Source organism: Muntiacus reevesi, chromosome 1 (genome assembly GCF_963930625.1).
Source record: "Muntiacus reevesi chromosome 1, mMunRee1.1, whole genome shotgun sequence".
Classification (NCBI taxonomy): Eukaryota; Metazoa; Chordata; class Mammalia; order Artiodactyla; family Cervidae; genus Muntiacus; species Muntiacus reevesi.
Window position 1 is genome coordinate 195272755 of NC_089249.1, and position 19803 is coordinate 195292557.

Here is a 19803-nt window from a genome sequence, read left to right on the forward strand (position 1 = left end):
GGGGACCACCAGCTGTCAGTCTACACAGGTGTCCACCTTCCATGGATGTGACGTCACTGGCTGTTCCCTCTCTATGGCTCCTAAGGCCCACCCTTGCCAAGCACTGGGCTCCTCAGAGCCTTGCACATGATGGGCCCACACCCCCGCACCCTCCTACCTCCCAGGAACCACACTTGGCCCTCAATTCTCCAGATACCAAGGCTGACACAAATCAGATGAGCAGTGGGGGGGCCGGTCCCATGCTAAGGGGATGTCTTATCAATAATGAGTGGGTCCCACTCAAGTCAGATTGGTCTTTAAAAGCTGTCTGCATTGATGCTGTCTCCCCAGGCAGAGTCACCAGGTGCAGAGCCCGGCCCCCCGCCACCTGCGGTCCTGGAGTTGGAGGTAAGTAAAGGCTTGTATCCACACCCACTCCCTGGGACCCAGCGGGGCTTCCTGCAGCACCCAGTGGCCCTGTCCCTCTCTCCGCAGCTCGTCCAGCGGATCCAGACGCTGTCCCAGCTGCTCCTCAGCCTCCAGGTACAGGGCCTTTGGGGAGCACAGCGGGCCACATGTGCCCTCCTCCTTCAGGTTGAGGCTGGGGTCTGGGGGACGGCTGGGCTTTTCCTAAAGTCGGCCCTCCCCTCCCCTCTCCCAGGTGGTCATCACCCAGCAGGACAGCTACGTGGAGATTCAGAAAGCAGCCATCCAGGAGCGTGAGAAGCAGTTCCGGTTGCAGTCGACGCGCGGGAACCTGCTGCTGGAGCAGGAGCGGCAGCGCAACTTTGAGAAGCAGCGGGAGGAGCTGGCGGGCGTGCAGAAGCTGCAGGGCCAGCTGCGGCTGGAGCAGCAGCGCTGGGAGCGCGAGCGGGAACAGCAGCGCCGGGAGCTGGACCAGGCCTCTGCGCGGTTGCAGCAGCGCGAGAGTGAGTTGCTGCGGCTGCAGGAGCGGCTGAACCAGGAGCGCGAGGAGCTGGACCGCCAGCGCCAGGCCTACCAGCACGACCTGGAGCGGCTGCGCGAGGCCCAGCGGGCCGTGGAGCGGGAGCGCGAGCGCCTGGAGGTGCTGCGCCGACTCAAGAAGCAGAACACAGCGCCTGGGGCGCTGCCGCCGGAGGCACTGGTGGAGGTGAGCACCCGCCTGAGGTGCCTGTGCCTGAGAGCCTGAGTGTGCACGTGCGTGGGCGGGTCGGGACATGGGAGGAGTGTTGACTCCATCAGGCCTGCACCAGGCTCTATGCCCAGATGGGACCCTCCGAGCTAAGAGGCTTCAGTTAAGCCACACCTGGCCTGGGAGGTGGGCAGGCATGCCAGGTCCATCCAGCCTCCAAAAACCCCACCCCCACCCTGGAGCCTGCAAAGTGTAGGTGGGGCTGGTGCATGGCACCATGCTGATCTGCGGGGCACGGCTCCTCCTTGGTACCCCAAGAAGGGCTTCCAGCAGGAACAGCGGCGTTGGGACATGTCTTCTGTGGCTTTTTCAGACCCAGCCTCTAAGCCACGCTCCCAGCTTCAATGGGAACGGGCTGGAAGGATCCATGACCCTGACCAAAGCACCGGGGCCCCGACCCAACTCGCTGGTGTCCAGTGCCGGGTCCGAGTACGCCGAGCGCCCCGAGGTGGCCCGCAGGGACAGCGCCCCGGCCGAGAGTCGGCCGGCCAAGAGCGACGTGCCCATCCAGCTGCTGAGCGCCACCAACCAGATCCAGAGGCAGGCAGCCGTGCAGCAGCAGATTCCCACCAAGTTGGCGGCCTCCACCAAAGGTGGGAAGGACAAGGGAGGCAGGAGCCGGGGCTCCCAGCGCCGGGACAGCTCAGGTGAGTGGGGGCTTCCTGGCACCCCCCTGCCTTCCCCTCGCCTGATGCCTGCCTGGCCCCTTAGCTCTGGCCCAGACACCAGCAGGAAACCCCAGCTGGTGGTGAAGCTGAGGCCTGCCTGCACACACAGACACACACACAACCACCTTGCCACCCCCAGACTTCAGAACTCAGTTCCTGTTCCCACCTCAGCCCTCACACTGGGATCAGACACAAGGGGGCACCTTGGTGATTCAGAAACTGGCCTCGGAAACCCTTGTGCAGGGGCGGGAAGTCCGCCAGTGACTGACGCTGCCACTCCCCACTGAGTCCCCGCCCCCGCGCCAGCGTTCCCCAGTAGGAAGGCCCGGGGACCTTCCTGGGGAACGGGGCCCGGGTCCCAGGACCCCTGGGCTGCACCATCACAGGGCCTGTTGTCCGAAGACTGAATGAGTCCAGGGGCCCCCTCTGGTTCGCCAGGGGTGTCTGCTTTCGGTTTTGTTGGTGAATTCGGGGCCTGTTGTCTGAGCAGCGTCCCTCCCTGGGAACCAGCAGTGGAGGAAGTGTGGGCGGGGAGTGGGGCGAGGCCCTGGGCCGAGGTCTGGGTGCTCCGGAGCTGGGAGCGAGACTGCAAACCCCAGTATCTTCCACTCTCTTTCAGCCTCGTTTGACCTCAGGCAGCCGCTGCTTCTCAACAAGCTCATGGGCAAAGAAGAGAACACCTCTCGGAACCGCCGCTCGCTGAGTCCCGTCCTGCCCAGCTCCACGCCCCCCCTAGGTGAGTCAGCCTGCCCAGCCCGCTACCCCCTGGCACCCACAGTGCCTGGCTGATGTTGACACCCACCACCCCATCTCTCTTCCAGACCCCAGTCTCCCAGCCCCGACCCCAGGCCCAGCCGACGCCCCCACCGAAAACCTCCCCCTCAAGGCCCGAGGGTCATCCTTCCAACACGGGGCCCCATCCTCCACACCACTTGACAAGGAAGAAACCGGCAAGGAAGACGTCATCTTCTTCTAGGGGGCATGGCTTGGGGTGCAGACCCCTCCCTGCACTGCCCATTCTTCATGGCCCCACCCCACCCCCAGGCCCACCCTCTCCCCTTCCCAGGCAGGCCTCCGCTGACATCTGCCAGGATGGGGCAGGCAGGGCTGGCCTGCTGTCTTAAAGCTGCTCACTCTGAAGGATTAGCAGTGGTGCCTGAGCTACTTTGTAAACCTTTTTAACATGAAAAGGAAAGTTTTTAATGGAAGGTTGAAGCAAAGCTGACCCACGGAGCTGCCATCTGCCATCATAGTGCCCCATTCCAGCAGAGGAGAGTCCCACTCCACGCTGTCTTTCCAAGGTAGTGACCAGGGCCACCAGGAGATCCTGGAGTGAGCCACGATGGCACCAGCAGGGGCCTGGTGGGGTTGACTCTGTCCACAGAATCAGGCCGAATTGACTTCTAAAGCAGAGACCTCAGTGGGTTCATGGTGAACTTCTAGGCCAGGATGTGAGCCCACCCAGGGGTGGCCCATGGTTCACCCAGGACAGAGGGCCACAGGGCAGGCAGGGTGGCTGAAGGGCTTGGCCGATGGCATGCCCGCTATGTCCTGTAGGTTCAGAAGCTCGTCCTGAAAGGGGCTGACCGGGGGGGACAGACCACAGCTCATTTTAATCTGGTGGAGGTTTTTAAAACCCACTCTTGTCGAAGTTGGTGCTTTCCCAAAGCGCCTCTCAGACAACGCCTGGCAAGCCAAGCCCAGGGCTTCCACCAGGGCTGGCGCATGCCTGAGGGTCCCAGCCCCAAGTAGAGTCCTCCTTCCCCATGAGGTGGCCCCCAGCTGGCGTCCCCAATGGATGGGCAGATCCTGGGGTGACACAGAGCAATGGGAGCAGAGCTTGGAAGGGACCAGTGTGGCCTGGGCGGTTACTGCTGCCAGCGAGTGCACAGACAGCCGCCTCACAGGCACCTCACATCCCGTGAGCTGTCGCAGGTTGTCATCAGCTCCCCCAGAGGAGGGTGAGGACTGCCAGTGCAGCCTCATGGTGCAGCCGCAGGTGTTGGGGTGGTACTGCGCATCCATAAGCAGTCCTGGAGTGACAGTGGGTCACACCCACATTCCAGCTCTGGCCAAGTGCAGGCTCGGGGCCAGGGAGCATTCCAGCCTTTTCCTGCACCCCAGGCTCCCCTGCAGAAGCCAGTATCCCGCCAAGCACTGGTGGGAAGACAGGGTCTGGGGCGGAGCAGGAGCCTGGGCACCAGGCACAAGGTACTGACGGCAGCCCTGGAGCTCTCCAGAGGAGCAGCGGCCCCCCTCCCCCGGGACACATCCGGTCACCCATGCCACATCTGTAATCACTGTGTTTGGTCCTGATGCATCGGAGCACTTTAGAAAAGCTGACTTTACATTCCTGTCCTGTCGTGAAGAGGACATTCCTGGGCCCCATGCCCCCACGCACGGGATCCTCTCTCACCCACCCAGGGGACTCCTGCAGGGATAAGTTCAAGGCCACGTGGTGGGAATCGGCCAAGGAGGCTTCCAGGTGGTGCCTGCAGCAGGGCAGCACCATGGGCCCGTCCCACCAGGACCCCGAGGTCACTCCCGGGTACAGCCCAGTCTCGTCTGTAAAGTTAGAAGTTGAGAAAACATTCCTACTTTCATGGAGTCTGTGCACATCTTCGTTAATTGTGACCATGACCTTAGTCAACCCGACGATCATTTTTTACAATGACAGCAGCATTTCCTCACTGGGGGTTATGTCTGAACTGCTCTAGAACTTAAGACCTGACTCTAGCAATAAACGTGTCTAAAGGGAGCTGCCCAGAGTCACTTCTTTGGGGTTTTGTTTTAGGATAACCTGCCCAAACTTCAGTGCTGCAGGCTGCATGGCCGGCGGCAAGGGCACTCAGACCCTCGGTTTTGCTAGGAACTTGGGGAGCCCTGGACAGCAGGCCCAAGGCCTTCTTGACGACCAGGCTGTGATTCTCCACCTCTCCTGGGAGAGTGTAGGGAGGCAGGGACATGTCCCAGGCCAGTGACAGCCCTCACCCCCACCCCCACTTGGCATCAGCTCAGACTAGTGACAGGATGGACCGCACAGACAACCCCAGCCAGGCAGCTTGCTTTGGTGCTGGTGAGGAAGCCCCAGACAGCGATTCCACCTGGACAGTCAAGGCTGGAGGCAATGGCACTGCTGAGGTGACTGTGGGGGTCCCCCAGCCTCCTGCGCTGGCTGGGTCCCTACCCATTTAGGCTGCCCACCCCCCCCCCACCATGGTCCAGAGATGTCAGCCTCCTCAACGAGGGGGAACCCTACTGGCTTCTGGACCTGTCAGTCTCCCTCCTCAAAGGAGCCTAATTTGCCATACACATGCTCCCCCACATCCCACGAAAAAGCTGGAGATCCCCCTGGGGCTTGGTCCCCTGGAATCGTCACCTTACTGCACCCCAACCTATAACTGAGCTGCCAGCCCAGGGAAGGGCACTGGGCAGGGGGCGCGGACACACGACTGGCAGTGCCCGCAGCCGTATCCCAGCCCTGCTGCCCAGGCCCTCGGGGATGCCAGCCCTGGGGTACCTGTGACCTGCCCTATCACACAGGCAGGTGTTGTGGTTCCCTGACAAGCACGCTGCCTTGCAGGTGTTAACTCAGTCTTCAGACAGGCAGGTGCCACTCTGACACCACCCTAATCTCCCAGGTCCCCTGAGTGCCTGAAGGCAGAGCAAGAGGGAAGGGGGAGACTGACCTGGCCCAGCCTCCTAACCCAGAGGGAGCCCCCCAGATGGACGGGGCAGGGGCTCAGCTGGAGGCCAGGTGGGGTCCTTGTGTCCTGTGAGACCCTGAGTGGCCCCACACCCCAGCTATTCCCCACCACATACCTTCTTTGTAAAAGAAAACATGGTTGAAACCACAGGCTTCAGGGCCTGTAAACATGACCATTCATTGCTCTTCCAGGGGCCAGTGAGTGAGGGGCAGGCGTGGGCCGCCCGCCACATGCCAACATCACCTGAGGCCACACACGCACGTGGCCTCTGTTCCCCAGACTGGAAACAAACTGGTCCCTTCTCGCCCACCATGCTTTCACAAGCTGGGAGCCCCGGGCATCTCCAGTGATGATGCTCAGAGCCCTCGAAATGCTCAGACCGGCCCTGAATGGACCACGGCAGCCCTGAGTCCATGCCATGACTGTGAGATGCTTCAGCCATGACAGGCACCCCACGATGCCTGGGAGCTTGAGACCCAGGCAGGGCCTGGCAGAGAAGGCAGCATCCACGGCCAGCCAAGGGTGCCCAAGCCCGCGGGCTGGGGAGGAAGGACCGCCCTCTGTGGCTGAGCCTCTCGGGGTCAACAGGCTGCATTTGCAGCATCAGAGGGGAAGGTGGGCCAGGAGGTGGTGCTTCCTGCTGCAGCTCCAGCCCACAGGAGGCTGAACCCTGGCCCATGGGGAGCTGGTGGGGGAACCTGTGCGCCCTCCCAGAAATAAAGCCCAGGGGGCGCCCTGGACCGCTGGAGAAAGGGCGTGAGAATGAGCAGACAGAGACGGGGCTTAGGAATCCACTCACACCTGGGCTGACACCATCACCACCTCATTTAATTGATCCTCACTTCACATTCCTCAGGCCCAACCTGGCTGCCCTGCTTGCCTTTATTGCACACAGGACTCTGGCCTGCCGGGGGCGAGTTCCTCTGCAAACAAGTCTTCGGGGTCTTCCTGCTCCACCCCTACTGAGGCGGCACCTGGGGGACCTCGGCCCCCCAAGCCCACCCCTCTGGGGGCTGGTACCCCAGACTGCTCTGGTGTATCCTCTAGCCACTCCTCCCTCCCGGCACCTGGCCGTGATCTGCTGGATTAGAGACCCGCCCCTCCCAGGCAATCACACTCCATGGGAAGGGTCCCTGCTGGGGTTCTGGTTCCCCTATCCCTCAGGGGGTGTCGTTGGCCTGGCGGCCTGCCTGGACTGCCTGGTACACGCTGAGGAGTGAGGACAGGGTGCCCAGGAGGCCCACCAGCCACTGGGGGAAGCGGCCGGCCCACAGGACACCCGGGGGCAGCCAGTGCACCGCGTTGGCCAGGTCCGCCAGGTTGCTCAGGAGGGTCAGTACCTCCGAGCAGATCTGGGTCTCCACGGTCCTCCGCTTGCCCCGGGTCAGCCGGCTGTGGGAGCAAAGGGTGGGGGAGGGGCGCTCAGGGAAGGCCCCGTGTCCCCGCTCGCCCCTCTCCCCGACTCCCTGCAGGGACAGGGCAAGGAGTGCCGGGGAGGGCGGAGGACCGGCAGGCTGCGTCCGTCACATCCGCCAGAGGGAGCCCACAGTGGGAACCAGTCTCAGGTTCACGGGCGGGGGGAGGGGGGAAGGGGAGGGGGGAGCAGCTTCCGGGCCTGTGCTGGGCACCTGCTCTACCCTGCATTCTTTCCCAGGATGAGACAGTGACTGACCTTGGTCCTCAGGACACTGACTCCACCTCTGATCATCCTCCTAGATCCGGGGCCAGCCGTGAAGGCTCAGCCCTGGAGTCCCAGCTCTGCCACTTCCTGCCTAGGGGCCCCCAGCTAGCCTCAGTTTCTCCATCTGTAAAAGGGCTCCCATCTCCAGGGGGGGCGGCAGCGATGCCCCAGTACCCAGCACACATCAGGCCCCCAACCCCACCCAGCAGAGCCTGCATGCATGGGGCAGGGCAGTGACTCTGGGCACCTCCTTGGCTGGGCAGACCCGCCGGGGACCCCAGCTTGCCGGAAGAAGTCTTCTTGGGGAACCCTGGACAACGTACCTGGTGAAGGCTTCCGGGGGCTTCCTCAGCCTCTGTCTCAGCTTCAGGACCATCCACAGAGACCTACAACACCACACAGGCTGGGGTGGGAGCAGCTGGGTGGGGCTCACCAGGTAAATGGGGTCCGGATGGGTCCAAAGCCTGTCCACTCCCCCCCTACCCACAAACACCCTGGACACTGGCTGGGACTGTCTGAAGGGGGTCTAGACAACCTTCGGGGTCCCCAGGGCTGGATCTGCAGGCTGGAGAAGCAGCCACCAGATGGGCATCCAATGCTCCCTCCAGCCTTTGCTCCCTGCAGCCTGGGCAGGTGACTCTCCGGCACCCCCGGGTCTTAGGGACCCCGGTCATGATGTTGTCCAGTCACTCAATCATGTCCGACTCTTTGTGACCCCATGGACTGCAGCACAACAGGCTTTTCTGTCCTTCAACAGCTCCTGGAGTTTGCTCAAACTTGTGTCCATTGAGTCACGATGAGCACACACCAAGTGCTCCCCAGCCCCCACACCCTTGCTCACACCAAATACAGAGAAACGATGGGCAAACTAGCTGCTGTAAAATGAATGGAGGACTTCCCTGGTGGCCCAGTGGTTAAGACTCTGCCTGCCAATGCGGGGGACTCGGGTTCAATCCCTGTTCCAGGAAGATTCCACATGCTGAGGGGCAGCCCAGCCCATGAGCCAACTACTGAGCCCACATGCTGCAACTACTGAAGCCTTTATAGCACCTAAAGCCCCTTCCCCACAAGAGAAGCTGCTGCAGTGAGAGGCCTGACCACTGCAACTAGAGAGGAGCCCCCGCACAGCAACGAAGACCCAGAGCAGCCATAAATAAATGAAATTTTAAATAGATAAAAAGCACCGTAAAAGGTACTTAATACAAAATAAGATGAATGGAAGAACAGGCAGAGCACATTCACCCTAAAAATAGGACTTTTAGGGCAGTGAAAATATTTCAGTGGTGGATACATGTTATCATATGTTTGTCCAAACTCAAAGCCCAACACAGAGCATGAACCCTGCTGTAAACCATGGACGTGGGGCAATTAGGCCGCATCAACGTCAGTTCATCGACTAACAAATGTTGGGGCATGGAGCCGTGTGGATGGTGGGGAAGTCTGCGTGTGTGCCGGGTACGTGGGAAAACTCGGCTTCCAGTTCAGTTTTGCTGTGAACCTAAAACCGCTCTAAAAAAAGTCTATTTAAAAGAAAAAAATTAAGGGAAACAAGGTAGCCCTGAAAGCAGGAACGGGAAGTCTCTTGGGGCTGCAGGTCACGGGGCAGCCTCAAAAGAGGCTGTGGCCTCAAAGGCACCCGGAGCCCAGCCTGGGCACCCTGAACTCACAGGGTGGGGGCAGTGGGGGAAATGCTGATAGAAAGACAGGGCCAGCTCCATAACAGCCGCCGAGACTATGAGGGGAGCCGTGTCCCTGAACCAGGAGAGCAGAGACAAGTGAAAACGTGTCAGCACGGTGTCCAAAAGAAAGGCTGTTGGGGCTGACACATGTGCACTGCTGCCGCTGTTTGGCCGCTCAGTCGTGTCTGACTCTGTGACCCCGTGGACTGTAGCCCGCCAGGCTCCTCTGTCCATGGGATTCTCCAGGCAAGAATACTGGAGTGGGTGACCATTCTCTCCTCCAGGGGATCTTCCCGACCCAGGGATCAAGCCCGCATCCCCTTCTTGGCAGATGGATCCTTTACCACTGAGCCCCCTGGGAAGCCCACTGCTATGTACAAAGTAGATAATCAATGGAAACCTACTGTACAGCTCAGGAACGCGGTGCTCTGTGGTGGCCTAAATGGGAAGGAAATCCAAAACAGACACAGTCCAGGTATACATACAGCTGATTCACTCTGCAATACAGCAGACACTAACACAACATTTTAAAGCAACTAAACTCAAAAAGAAAAAAGTTTTTTTTTTTTTTAAATCAAAGACTGGGAAAAATCACCAAAGTATAAAGAGAGAGGATCTCTGGGTTGGACAGTGGGTGACTTGAATCTTCTACTTTGGGGTCCGCTCATTTTCCAGGGTGTCTACGGTAAACATATAACCAGGGTGAGGGGGAGACAAGGACTACTGGACCTCAGTGTATGCCCAGGGACAAGGACAGCAGATGAGGGCACTGGCCCCCCAACCTCGAAGTCAGGGGCTGCCCCACATCCCTTCAGGGATCTAAGAGACCTTTGCCCCCAGGAAACAGGGGCACTGGAAGTCCTGCTTCGCCCATGCTTTCTGGGCCAGGGGGCTCTGAACAAACCCACTCAGCAAACTGGCAGAGGGGAAGAAACCATTAAAGTTTTAGAGACCTTATGGTTTGTGGAAGCACGGAGCCAGTCTGGAAACTCCTGGCTGCTTCGTCTGAGGTTTGCTGATGACAATGCAAGCAGGACCTGGGGACCCAGGGAAAGGCAACCACGCCAGCCACTTCTGTCCATGCCCCCCAAGTTATTCTCTTCTTCCTGGGTCTGGTAGGCACAGTCACGTGCCCTGCCCCCCGCCCCCAGAGATTCCCACATCCTAATTCCCAGGCTTATGATGTGAGCGTGTTCCCTTCCACAGTAAAAACGACTCTGCAGGCCTTCCCTGGTGGTGCAGTGGATATGAGTCCACCTGGCAATGCATGAGACACAGGTTCGATCCCTGGTCTGGGAAGATCACATGTGCCTCAGAGCAACTAAGCCCATGCGCCACAACTACTCAAGCTCTCACACCCAGGATCTGCAACAAGAGAAGCCACCACACCTCAGAAGAGAAGCCTGCACACCATAACGAAGAGGAGCCTCCACTCGCCACGACTAGAGAAAGCCCGAGCACAGCAGCAAAGGCCCGGCACAGCCAAAATAAATGAATAAATTTTTCAAAGAGGAATTTGCAGATGGAACCGAGTTAAGGGTGTGGACATCAGAGATGATCTTGGGGGGGGGGGGATGTCGTCACAGGGGTCCTCAAAGGAAGGAGGAGGAGGCTCAGAGTCAGAGAAGGAGTTGTGACAAGAGACGCAGAGGCTGGAGTGACGGACACGCTTCAAAGATGGAGGGAGGGGCTTCCAGCCGAGGAATGCGATTGCCTCCAGCAGCTGGAGGGCTTCCCAGGTGGTGCTAGTGGTGAAAGAACCTGCCTGCCACTGCAGATGTAAGAGATGTGGGTTCGATCCCTGGGTCGGGAAGATCCCCTGGAGGAAGGAGGGGACAGCACCCCACTCCAGTATTCCTGCCTGGAGAATGCCATGGACAGAGGAGCCTGGCGGGCTACAGTCCATCGGGTCGCACAGAGTTGGACACAACTGACGCGACTTAGCACACACACACACACACACGCACACGCACACTAGAGGCTGGGAAGGCCGAGAACATAGTCCCTCAGAGCCTCTAGGAGGAACACAGGCCTGCCCACGCTTGGATGTTAGCCCACTGAGAAGTCGTTAGAGGCCATTAGAAGCTGTTTTGGACTTCTAACCTCCAAAACTGTTAAGATGATCAATTTGTGTTGCTTAAAGCTGCCAGAGTCGGACAGACTGAGCGACTGAGCTGAACTGAGAGCTGCCAAGTTTGTGGGAATCCATCTCAGCAGCAGTAGGGGATGGATACGAGGGAGGACAAGAGGGGGAAAAGCAGGAGAGGCAAAGACAGTCCCATCCCCGCCCCTCCAGCCCACCTGCCCACCTGCCCAAAGGATGTGAGGGCCTCCCTTCCAGTCTCCTGACGGGCAGCAACGCTGCTTACCTAGCAACCCCCAAGAGCAGGGAGAGGCCCCAGAGGGTGGTGCTCAGTGTCCACCACCGGGCAGAGTCCACATGGAGGATTTTGGCGTCGGCAGCCCAGGCAACATGCTCACAGGGGTAGTAGAGCTGGTCGGCCAGGTTGCCCAGGATGGACACGCAGCGGACAAACACATCCTCCTCCTGCAGGAATGGAAGAGAGTTGGGGGGGGGGGGGGCCTGGGGTGGGTGGGACCCACCGCAGGACTCACCCACTGTCCATTTCACGAGCTCAGGCCATACCAGGGGGCAGTCACAGGGCAAGGTCCAAGCCAGGTAGGTTGGCTCATGGCTGGCACTGTGGGAGAAGAAAGGCCTGATTTCCCAGTGTGGTCACCTCTGCCCAGTAGAGCGGCTGGTCTCAACCCCACCGCGCTGTGGGATCCCTGCCTGTGTGTGCTAAGCCATTTCAGTTGTGTCCTCTCTGCGACCCCGTGGGCTGTAGCCCACCAGGCTCCTCAATCTATGGGATTTCCCGGGCAAGAACACTGCAGTGGGTTGCCATTTCCTTCTCAAGGGGCCCCTCCTGACCCAGGGATCAAAGAGATATCTCCTGCATCTCCTGCATTGGCAGGAAGATTCTTTATCACTGTACCACCTGGGACGCCTGAGGGGGTGCCTGGGGAGCTTCAAAAACCCCCACCCAGCCCCCAGCTCCAGGGGTTCTGCCTCACCAAGGTTGAGGTGGGCCCTGGCACCAGGAATTTTTTTTAAGTTCCTGGATGATTCCTGTGGAGGACAACCTGGAATGCCCTGATGGCATTTCTAGTTGCTGTGCATGGGTCTCAGGCTCAGGACCCTGAGAGGGGCCAGGTGAGGGAGCCCCGCAGAGAACCCTGACCAGGCAGAGCGGCCGGCTGGCCTGCTGGGTTGCCACACACCCAGTACCAGCTTGAAGCAGGCACAACCCTCACTGCAAAGCTTGGGTCACCTCCCCCAGATCAGACAGGGGTGAGCACCCAGCAAGGCAAGGCCGGTTGAGGCTGCAGGAGCCTCTCCCCTGGGCCCCAGCCCCCAGGGCCAGGCCCCCTCCAGGCCTCCAAGTTGGCCAGTCCCTGGCCGAGCCCTTCACTTCCCTGCCTGTAACCGTGTCATCCTCGCTGCCTGCCGTGCCCTTCCCCTCCTCTGTCTTCCCTGTCTAGCCCTCTCCTTCCTGGTAGCCGGCTGTGGTCCTGCCTCCCTCTAGGTGCTGAACCCCACTCCAGCTCCCCCATCCCATCTGGGACCTTCTGGGATGTCCCGGCACACTTCATCCCTCTGTGAGGATAGGGCTCACTCCACCGGTGTTTTCTGAGAAGCTGCAAGAACCTGGGGCCCTATGCTGGGGAAGAGACAGGAGCAGAGGGCACTCAACCAAAGAGGTTCTTGCCTTGGCTAAGGGATATACGAGATGCAGAGAGTTCCCCCACCCCGGCACCTAGGAACTCAGGGGAGTCTTCACAGAGGAGATGGTTGGGGGGACAGTGCAGGGAACATGCCCTCATCAAAGAGGAGTTTGGAGAGATGGGTGTCAACACAGCAGGAAGGCCCAGGCAAACCCTTGAGATTGGGGATAATCAGGCCATGGGCAGGATGGGGGGGAATCTGAGCAAGTGAGTCTGGGAGGAGACCCCTGAGGGTCGGGGGAAGGACAGGGCAGCCCAGGAAGGGCGCATAACTTGGCCAGGCTGGCCCAGGGCAGTGTCTCAGCCCATCCCCTGGGAGAGCAAGATCGCATTCCCTGCTGCCCCCTCCCCAGGTGAGGAGCATCACTCTAGACCCACTGGTGATAAGATGAGGTTCTGTTGTATCTGCCAGATATTATAAATAATCTACGTGTCCAACAGGGGACCAGTTCAGTAAGTCACCATCCAGCTATACATGTGTACCCTGAGGCCCTAAAGAAGGAAGGAGCTTCTTTTGGTTTTGGCTTTTTGGCCGAGGCAAATGGCTTGAGGGATGTTAGTTCCCCAAATGGGGATTATACTCAGGCCCTCTGCAGTGAAGGGTCTTCTCAGGAGGCGCAGTGGTAAAGAATCTGCCTGCCAATGCAGGAGATGCAAAAGATGAGGATTAGATCCCCAGGCTGGGAAGATCCCCTGTAGGAGGAAATGGCAACCCATTCCCGTATTTTTGCCTGGAGAATCCCACAGACAGAGAAGCCTGGAGGGCTACAGTCCATGGGCGTCACAAAGAATCAGACACAACTGATGGCACACTCTTCTGTGGCGGTGAAAGTGCTGAGTCCTAGCTGCTGGACCACCAGGGAATTCCAAGAAGGAGCTTATTTTGGACTGATATGGAATGACCTCCAAGTTGCACCGTTCCATGAAAAAAGCAAGTGGCAGAAGAATGTAAATGTCATGTAACCACTGATGTAAGCAAAGCACAGGAGCAGGAAATCTCATGAAAGAAACACAAGAAGTTGACAGCAGTGGCTGCCTCCGAGGAGGAAAACTAGTGACCGAAGGGTCAGGAAGAAGACTTTTTAATTACGTGGTCTTTGGGAATGAGCTAATTTGTTTAAATGAAATTGAAACGAGAATGTTTGATTGTCTCAAAAGAAAAAGTAAAATTGAAAAAATAACAAACTGCCCACACTGTTGCCTTTGCAAAGGCCAGCCCAAAAGATGCCAACTTCCCAGGGCCCGCACCCCCTCCCTGGAGTCCCACGCACCCCTGTTACCTCTGCCCCCAGGCCGTACTGCTTAGTGTAGACAAACATGGCCGCGTCATCAAAGAGGCGCAGGACGATCCTGCAGTGGCTGAGCTGGGAGGACAGTGCCAGCAGGCGCGTCCCCACTTCTGACCTGGCAGGACACTGTTCCACCAGGACCCCGCCCACCAGCTGGCAGCTGTAACCCAGTGTTCGGATCTGCGGGAAACCAGAAGCAGTCAGGAGGACTGAGCCCATCACCCCTGACCCAGCTGTGGGCCTCGGGGGATCAAATAGCAGGAAGACTCTCAATCCAACTCCCAACGGAAAGCTGAAAGATACTTGTAGGCGGGATACATGGAGACACAACATCATTGTGGAAAAGGCTCTGTGAGATTGGGATTGACAGGTATGCACTATTGATACTAGGTGTAAAACAGATAACTGGGTGTGTTAGTTGCTTAGTCATGTCCGACTCTTCGAGACCCCATGGACTGCAGCCTGCTGGGTTCCTCTGTCCATGAGGATTCTCCAGACAAGAATACTGGAGTGGGATGCCATTCCCTTCTCCACAGGATCTTCCCAACCTAGGGATTGAATCTCAATCTCCCACATTACAGACAGATTCTTTACCATCAGAGCCACTAGGGAAGCCCAAAACAGATAACTAATGAGAACCTACTGCATAGCTCAGGGAACTCTAGTCAGTTCTCTGTGGTGACCTGAATGAGAAGGAAGTCCAGGATGGAGGAGATATATGTATATGGATGGCTGATTCATTCTGCTGTATGGTAGAAACTAACACAACATTGTAAAGCAACTATATAGGCCAATAAAAATTAATTTTTAAAAGAAAAGGCACTGTGGAGGCTAAGGGCACGCTGGTTCATGTCACTGAGTGGCACAGTCTTTGCAGACACATCGATGGGGATGAGAAAAAGAAACCCCCATTTCTTACCTCCTGGATCCTTGTTCCCAGCAGGCAGGAAGACTATTTGCATCTACCTTATCTGCATCTACCTGGCTGGACCAAAGTCCGTGGCTGGGCTGTGACTTAGGAAGGTGAGCAGGCCTCAACCCAGTGAACAAAAGGATAATTTGTTTGCATTACTTTGGTGAGAAGGAACCCAGTGGTGATTCGGGAATCAGTGCATGATCTGGAGCATGGTGAACAGGGTCTGCTTCCCCACTCTCACATTTTTATTTCATCTGCTTTTCAGAAGTTGCTTTTTCCTGTTGTTTTATATATTATTTTTACTTGTAATTCCTTTTCGCACCTTTGTAATGGCAAAAACGCTGCATTTTAAAAGTCCAGCTTTGTTGTTGGTTAGTTGCTAAGTCGTCGCCGACTCTTTTGCAAACCCATGGACTGAAGCCCACCAGACTCCTCTGTCCATGGGATTTCCCAGGCAACAATACTGGAGTGGGTGCCATTTCCCACTAAATCAGGAGATTTAGAACCTGAATACTCAAACAGAGAGGATTTGCCTAGAACCTAAATGCCCAGCCACTGGTACATTCCCTGGTACAACTGGAATGCCTACCTGTAAGAGATTGATTGGGACAAGCTCAGAGTCCGACCTCAGCGGCCTGGAAGGAACAATCTAAATGCCCAATCTGAGTTGGGCGGAAGGTAAGAACCTAAACATCCAGCCACAGGCAAAGCGGTGAAAAATCTTATATCCCCATATTAGATTTCAACAACCGAGGGACTAACTACAGCGACTTAGTCTGATCCTAAATGTCCAAACATGGGTTTGGCATGGGAATGTCTGGCCAGGCCGAATTGGCTAGAGCAACCTAAGTGCCCAACTTCAGGGGATTTAGTCAGAACCCAAATGTCCAGCCTTAAGGGGAGCCCTGCCACATCCCAAATCCTCATACATTGTTTGGGACCACCTTCAGTGGTCCGGCTGGATTCAAATGTATAAACGTGAGAATCTGGCTGGTACTGTAAATGTCCAGTCGTTTGGGGTGGCGGGAAGAACCTATATGTCCACCGCTAGGGGACAGAGCATCTGCCCTGGGGGGATCCTGAGTGAACCCGCTCCCTCTCTGGACTCAGTGTCCCGGTCTCTGGGTTTTGGCCGGACTCCAGGACCTCTTAGCCTCGCTCCACCCCAGCCTCACCAGGCGATCGCGACCCCTATAGGACTCCAGCGCCGACGCCAGATCACTCAGGGCCACCATAGCGACTCCGACGTGACGACACCGTGACGTCAGTTCGCCGCGCCAGGGGGCGGGCCCGGTGCGGGGGGGGGGGGGCGTTCCTGGGAGCTTTCTGCGCAGGCGCGGGCGCGACCCTTTGTCCGGGGCTCTGCCCTTTGTCTGCTTCTGGGAGCAATGTAGTTTGCAGATTTAGGACCTGCACTTGTGGTTTCTCCCGGCCCTGTGCACCTAGATGGACGGTCTGAGCGCGCTACCCATGTTTCCAAAGTTAACCAGTTACACACATGCACAAATAAAGATTTCAAGCAAAAGCACCAATCTGTTTGCTATGGTCCAAGAAGAAAGTTTTCTGATTTTTCTGCTTCACCCTTTCTGCACTGTCGGCTTGTTTTTAAAGAGCATGGTTTGCTGTTATGCCTGTAAGGCTGTTTTAAAAAGTCAAGGAAACGTTGGGGAATTCCCTGGTAGCCTAGTGGTTGGGACGTTCTGCTTGGACTACAGGGGGCGCGGTTCCATCCGTGTTTCCGCGTGCCTGCGTGCTCAGTCGTCCGACTCTGCGGACCCCGTGGACTCTAGCCCGCCAGGCTCCTCTCTCCGTGGGATTTACCGGGCAAGAATACTGGAGTGGGTTGCCATGCCCTCCTCCAGGGGATCTTCCCAACCCAGGGGTCAAACCCGAATCTCCTGCATCTCTTGCATTCTGAGGCGGATTATTTACCACTGAGCCACCTGGGGAGCCCAAGTTCCTGCATGCGGGCATAAATAAACTAGTCCCCTTTAAAAAAAAAGGAAATGCATGGAACCGATCTAGAAGAATAGACAAGAATCTGATAACTGGAATATTCCCAGAGGATAACTGGGTGGCTGATGTTGACTGAAATAAAAATGCACACCATGAGAGCTGTGAGTTTTTCCGTTTTACTGGGGGGTTTACTGGGGGCTATAACCCAAGAAGTCTCAGGAAGAGTTGAGCAGAAAGTCTGCATTGCATGTGTGTGATTTTGGAGATGGTTATGTGTAATTGTCACACGAGTGTATGCTCCTCAGTTCTTTGTCTCCTCACAACAAAGATTTGGAGTGATGGACATTAAAGCCCCCTCGACGGGTCACAGCTCTTGGGTCTTGGACAGACCATGTTACAGCTCTTAGACAAATCAGTGTTACAGCTCCATCTTATTTAGAAGATAGCAGGAAAATCCATCTTTGAGGTGTGAGGGCACGTCGAAGAGCGCCCCATCGCGTGGGGGTAGGGAGGGGAGAGAGTGCACGCACGCACCGGTGGGGGGGAGAGAGAGAGCCCTTTGGCTCCTCTTTTTGTTTTTTTCTTCCCCTCGGGCCTGTCCTATGCAAATTGGGCTTAGGCAGGAGAGCTGTTCTACCTGAAGTCCTCACTCTGGTCCTCGGACTTTCCTTTGACCTTCCTCTGTTCTATTTTCGGGGGCTTTTCCCTTCCTTGTCTTTTAGCCACCACCATTTTGGACTCCTTTTCCCTATTCTAACTACCTAACATTCCCCCCTCAAGAGATGGGAGGCCCAATTCTTTGGGAATAGGGGCATCGAGGTCTTTCTGGCTACTTCCTGCTGAACTGGGACAGCAAGGGGTATTGGGCCTCCCCCTCTTGCTAGTCTCAAGCCTCAGAGTCCTTATAGCGGTGTCCACCTAAGGGTGAGTGATATTTTCCGTGGTTGACTGTAGTTTTATATCGTTGTTGAACTGGCACTGCATGTTGTATCTTGTTGACCTGATCGGAGACAAAACAGGTTAGACAATTGATAATACATGGAGCAATCATAAGCAGGATCAATATGGCATAACAAGGACTAGTAGGAGCATTAACCAATTCTAATTTCACATCACCAGATGGCTCAAGGCCCTCCTTGTTCAGGGATCAGAAGATCTATCTCTTGTCTGTTTTGGAGTATAATCTCTCAAGCTGTGTTGGCTCTTTAGAGATATCCTGAGAAATCTTATCCCCAGAAACCAGATTTTGGGAGTGTTCATTAGAATGCCACTCATTTATAGTTCTGAATAGGTATCTGAGATCTTCCAGGGGCTCACAGGTGTACTGAGTGTCCTCTTCTGTTTTCTTCCATGGCTTGACTAATGAGTAGTGAATTCAGGAGTCATGTCCTGGTACCTTGACTGCTGTGGGAGTAGAAAGTATTACAGGGTAGGGGCCCTTCCATGTGGGCTGGAGTTGAGCCTTTGGGGACCCATCTTTCCAGATTTTAATTAGGACTTGAGTCCCTGGAGCATATAGTGGTGACTCCTTAGGGTCTTTTGTGTCCTGGTTTATACCCCACAAACATATATCCTGTTGGAATTGCCCAATGGCCATGGTATAAGACTGGAGGGTCTGAACCTCTGGATCTAGGAAGTCACTGACATAAACAAAAGGTCTCCCATATAGCATCTCATAAGGACTAAGACCGACCTGTTCCTTAGGGGCAATATGGGTGCGGAGGAGGGCTCCTGGAGGTAAAGGAGGTAAAGCCTCCTTCCATCCCAGGGAGGTCTCCTGGGTTATCTTTTTTATCACTGATTTTAAGAATTGGTTGGCTCTTTCTACTTTTCCTGAAGACTGAGGCCTCCAGGCACAATGGATATAATAAGTAATGCCCAATGCTTTAGAGACCCCTTGGGTGACCTTAGAAGTAAATGATGTCCCATTGTCACTTTGTAATGACCTGGGCAGACCAAATCTTGGAATGATTTCATGGAGTAGTTTTTTCACCACCTCCTCAGCCTTCTCAGTCCGGGTGGGAAAGCCTTCAATCCATCCTGTGAAGTATTTATCATGACTAATAGGTATTTATACCCTTGAGAAACTGGCATCTGGGTGAAGTTCATCTGCCAGTCCTCTCCTGGAAAGGTCCCACGTCGTTGGGCGGGCTGGGCTAGTTGGGGTCTTCAAGCTCCTTGGGGGTTGCTTAATTGGCAAGTGGGACAAGAAGAGACCACTTGCCTTATAGTTGTTGGGAGGCCTGTTCCTCTGAAGGACCTTTCTAGTAATCTTTGGAGGGCCTTTTCTCCTAAATGAGTGGTAGCATGTAAGGAGTTAACCAACTTCCACTGGAGGTTCCCAGGCAGAAAAAGGAGTCCTTCCTTTTGCAAGCACCTTGTATGATCTTCTTGAAAGCCCTCACTCTTAGCTTTAAGAGTCCCACCTTCTGTATATGAAGGAGTTTCTGGCAAATTAGTCTGTGGAACTAAGGTGGCAACCCCTATTAGGTCATGGTTCTGTAATGCTGCTCCCTTAGCTGCCTGATCGGCTGCTTGGTTCCCTCATGCCACTTCTGTGTTCCCTTTTTGGTGTCCTTCCCAATGGGAGACTGAAACTTCAGTGGGCAGATGGACTGCCTCCAAGAGTCTAAGAATTTGATCACCCTATTTGTTTGGGGACCCTCGGGTGGTCAAGTGGCCCCTTTCTCTCCAAATAGCTACATGTGCATGTAGCACCAGAAAGGCTTACTTAGAGTCAGTGTAAATGGCTATTCTTTTTTCCTTTTCCCAGCTCTAAAGCTCGAGTCAGGGCTATGAGTTCAGCTTGTTGGGCTGAAGTATCTGGTGGTAAAGGCTTAGCCTCTATGATCTCAAAATTGGAGACTACTGCATACCCGACTCTTCTTTTTCCATCTAAGACAAAGCTGCTTCCATCAGTGAACCAGATTTCCTCAGGATTGGTCAGAGGATATTCTGACAATCC

At 56.1% G+C, this 19803-nt stretch overlaps 2 protein-coding genes across 6 annotated transcripts in view; one reads left to right on the forward strand and one right to left on the reverse strand.

Moving 5' to 3' along the window:
- ARHGEF18 (Rho/Rac guanine nucleotide exchange factor 18) overlaps nucleotides 1-4579 on the forward strand; it is a 51992-nt gene extending 47413 nt beyond the window's left edge. For both annotated transcript variants that reach the window (XM_065917848.1, XM_065917847.1), the window contains 6 exons: nucleotides 331-387; nucleotides 475-522; nucleotides 641-1111; nucleotides 1467-1800; nucleotides 2441-2557; nucleotides 2643-4579. In XM_065917848.1, the coding sequence (XP_065773920.1) occupies nucleotides 331-387; nucleotides 475-522; nucleotides 641-1111; nucleotides 1467-1800; nucleotides 2441-2557; nucleotides 2643-2797 (1182 nt within the window). In that variant the 3' untranslated portion in view covers nucleotides 2798-4579. The remainder of the gene's footprint in view (nucleotides 1-330; nucleotides 388-474; nucleotides 523-640; nucleotides 1112-1466; nucleotides 1801-2440; nucleotides 2558-2642) is intronic.
- A 1756-nt stretch (nucleotides 4580-6335) lies between these two features.
- Nucleotides 6336-16144, reverse strand: PEX11G (peroxisomal biogenesis factor 11 gamma). 4 transcript variants are annotated; one of them, XM_065917858.1, is made up of 7 exons: nucleotides 16058-16135; nucleotides 15472-15517; nucleotides 13958-14146; nucleotides 11536-11590; nucleotides 11258-11436; nucleotides 7533-7595; nucleotides 6336-6920 (listed from the first exon to the last, which is right to left on the reverse strand). In XM_065917858.1, exons 3-7 carry the CDS (start codon nucleotides 14005-14007, stop codon nucleotides 6689-6691), a joined length of 579 nt encoding a protein of 192 aa, XP_065773930.1. In that variant the 5' UTR covers nucleotides 14008-14146; nucleotides 15472-15517; nucleotides 16058-16135; the 3' UTR covers nucleotides 6336-6688. The 4 variants fall into 4 exon arrangements, with proteins under 4 accessions (XP_065773930.1, XP_065773929.1, XP_065773928.1 ...); XM_065917857.1 differs by lacking the exon at nucleotides 15472-15517 and adding an exon at nucleotides 14886-14999 and having other exon boundaries at nucleotides 16058-16134; XM_065917856.1 differs by lacking the exons at nucleotides 11536-11590; nucleotides 15472-15517 and having other exon boundaries at nucleotides 16058-16144.
- Nucleotides 16145-19803: the final 3659 nt, after the last annotated feature.

Coding starts and splice junctions, on each gene's coding strand:
- PEX11G (XM_065917856.1), bottom strand. CDS start 16,117: ATGGTGGCCCTGAGTGATCTGGCGTCGGCGCTGGAGTCCTATAGGGGT. Junction 11,437..13,957: donor AGTACGGCCTGGGGGCAGAG/GTAACAGGGGTG, acceptor CCATTCCTGCAG/GAGGAGGATGTGTTTGTCCG. Junction 6,921..7,532: donor CCCCCGGAAGCCTTCACCAG/GTACGTTGTCCA, acceptor TTGCTCCCACAG/CCGGCTGACCCGGGGCAAGC.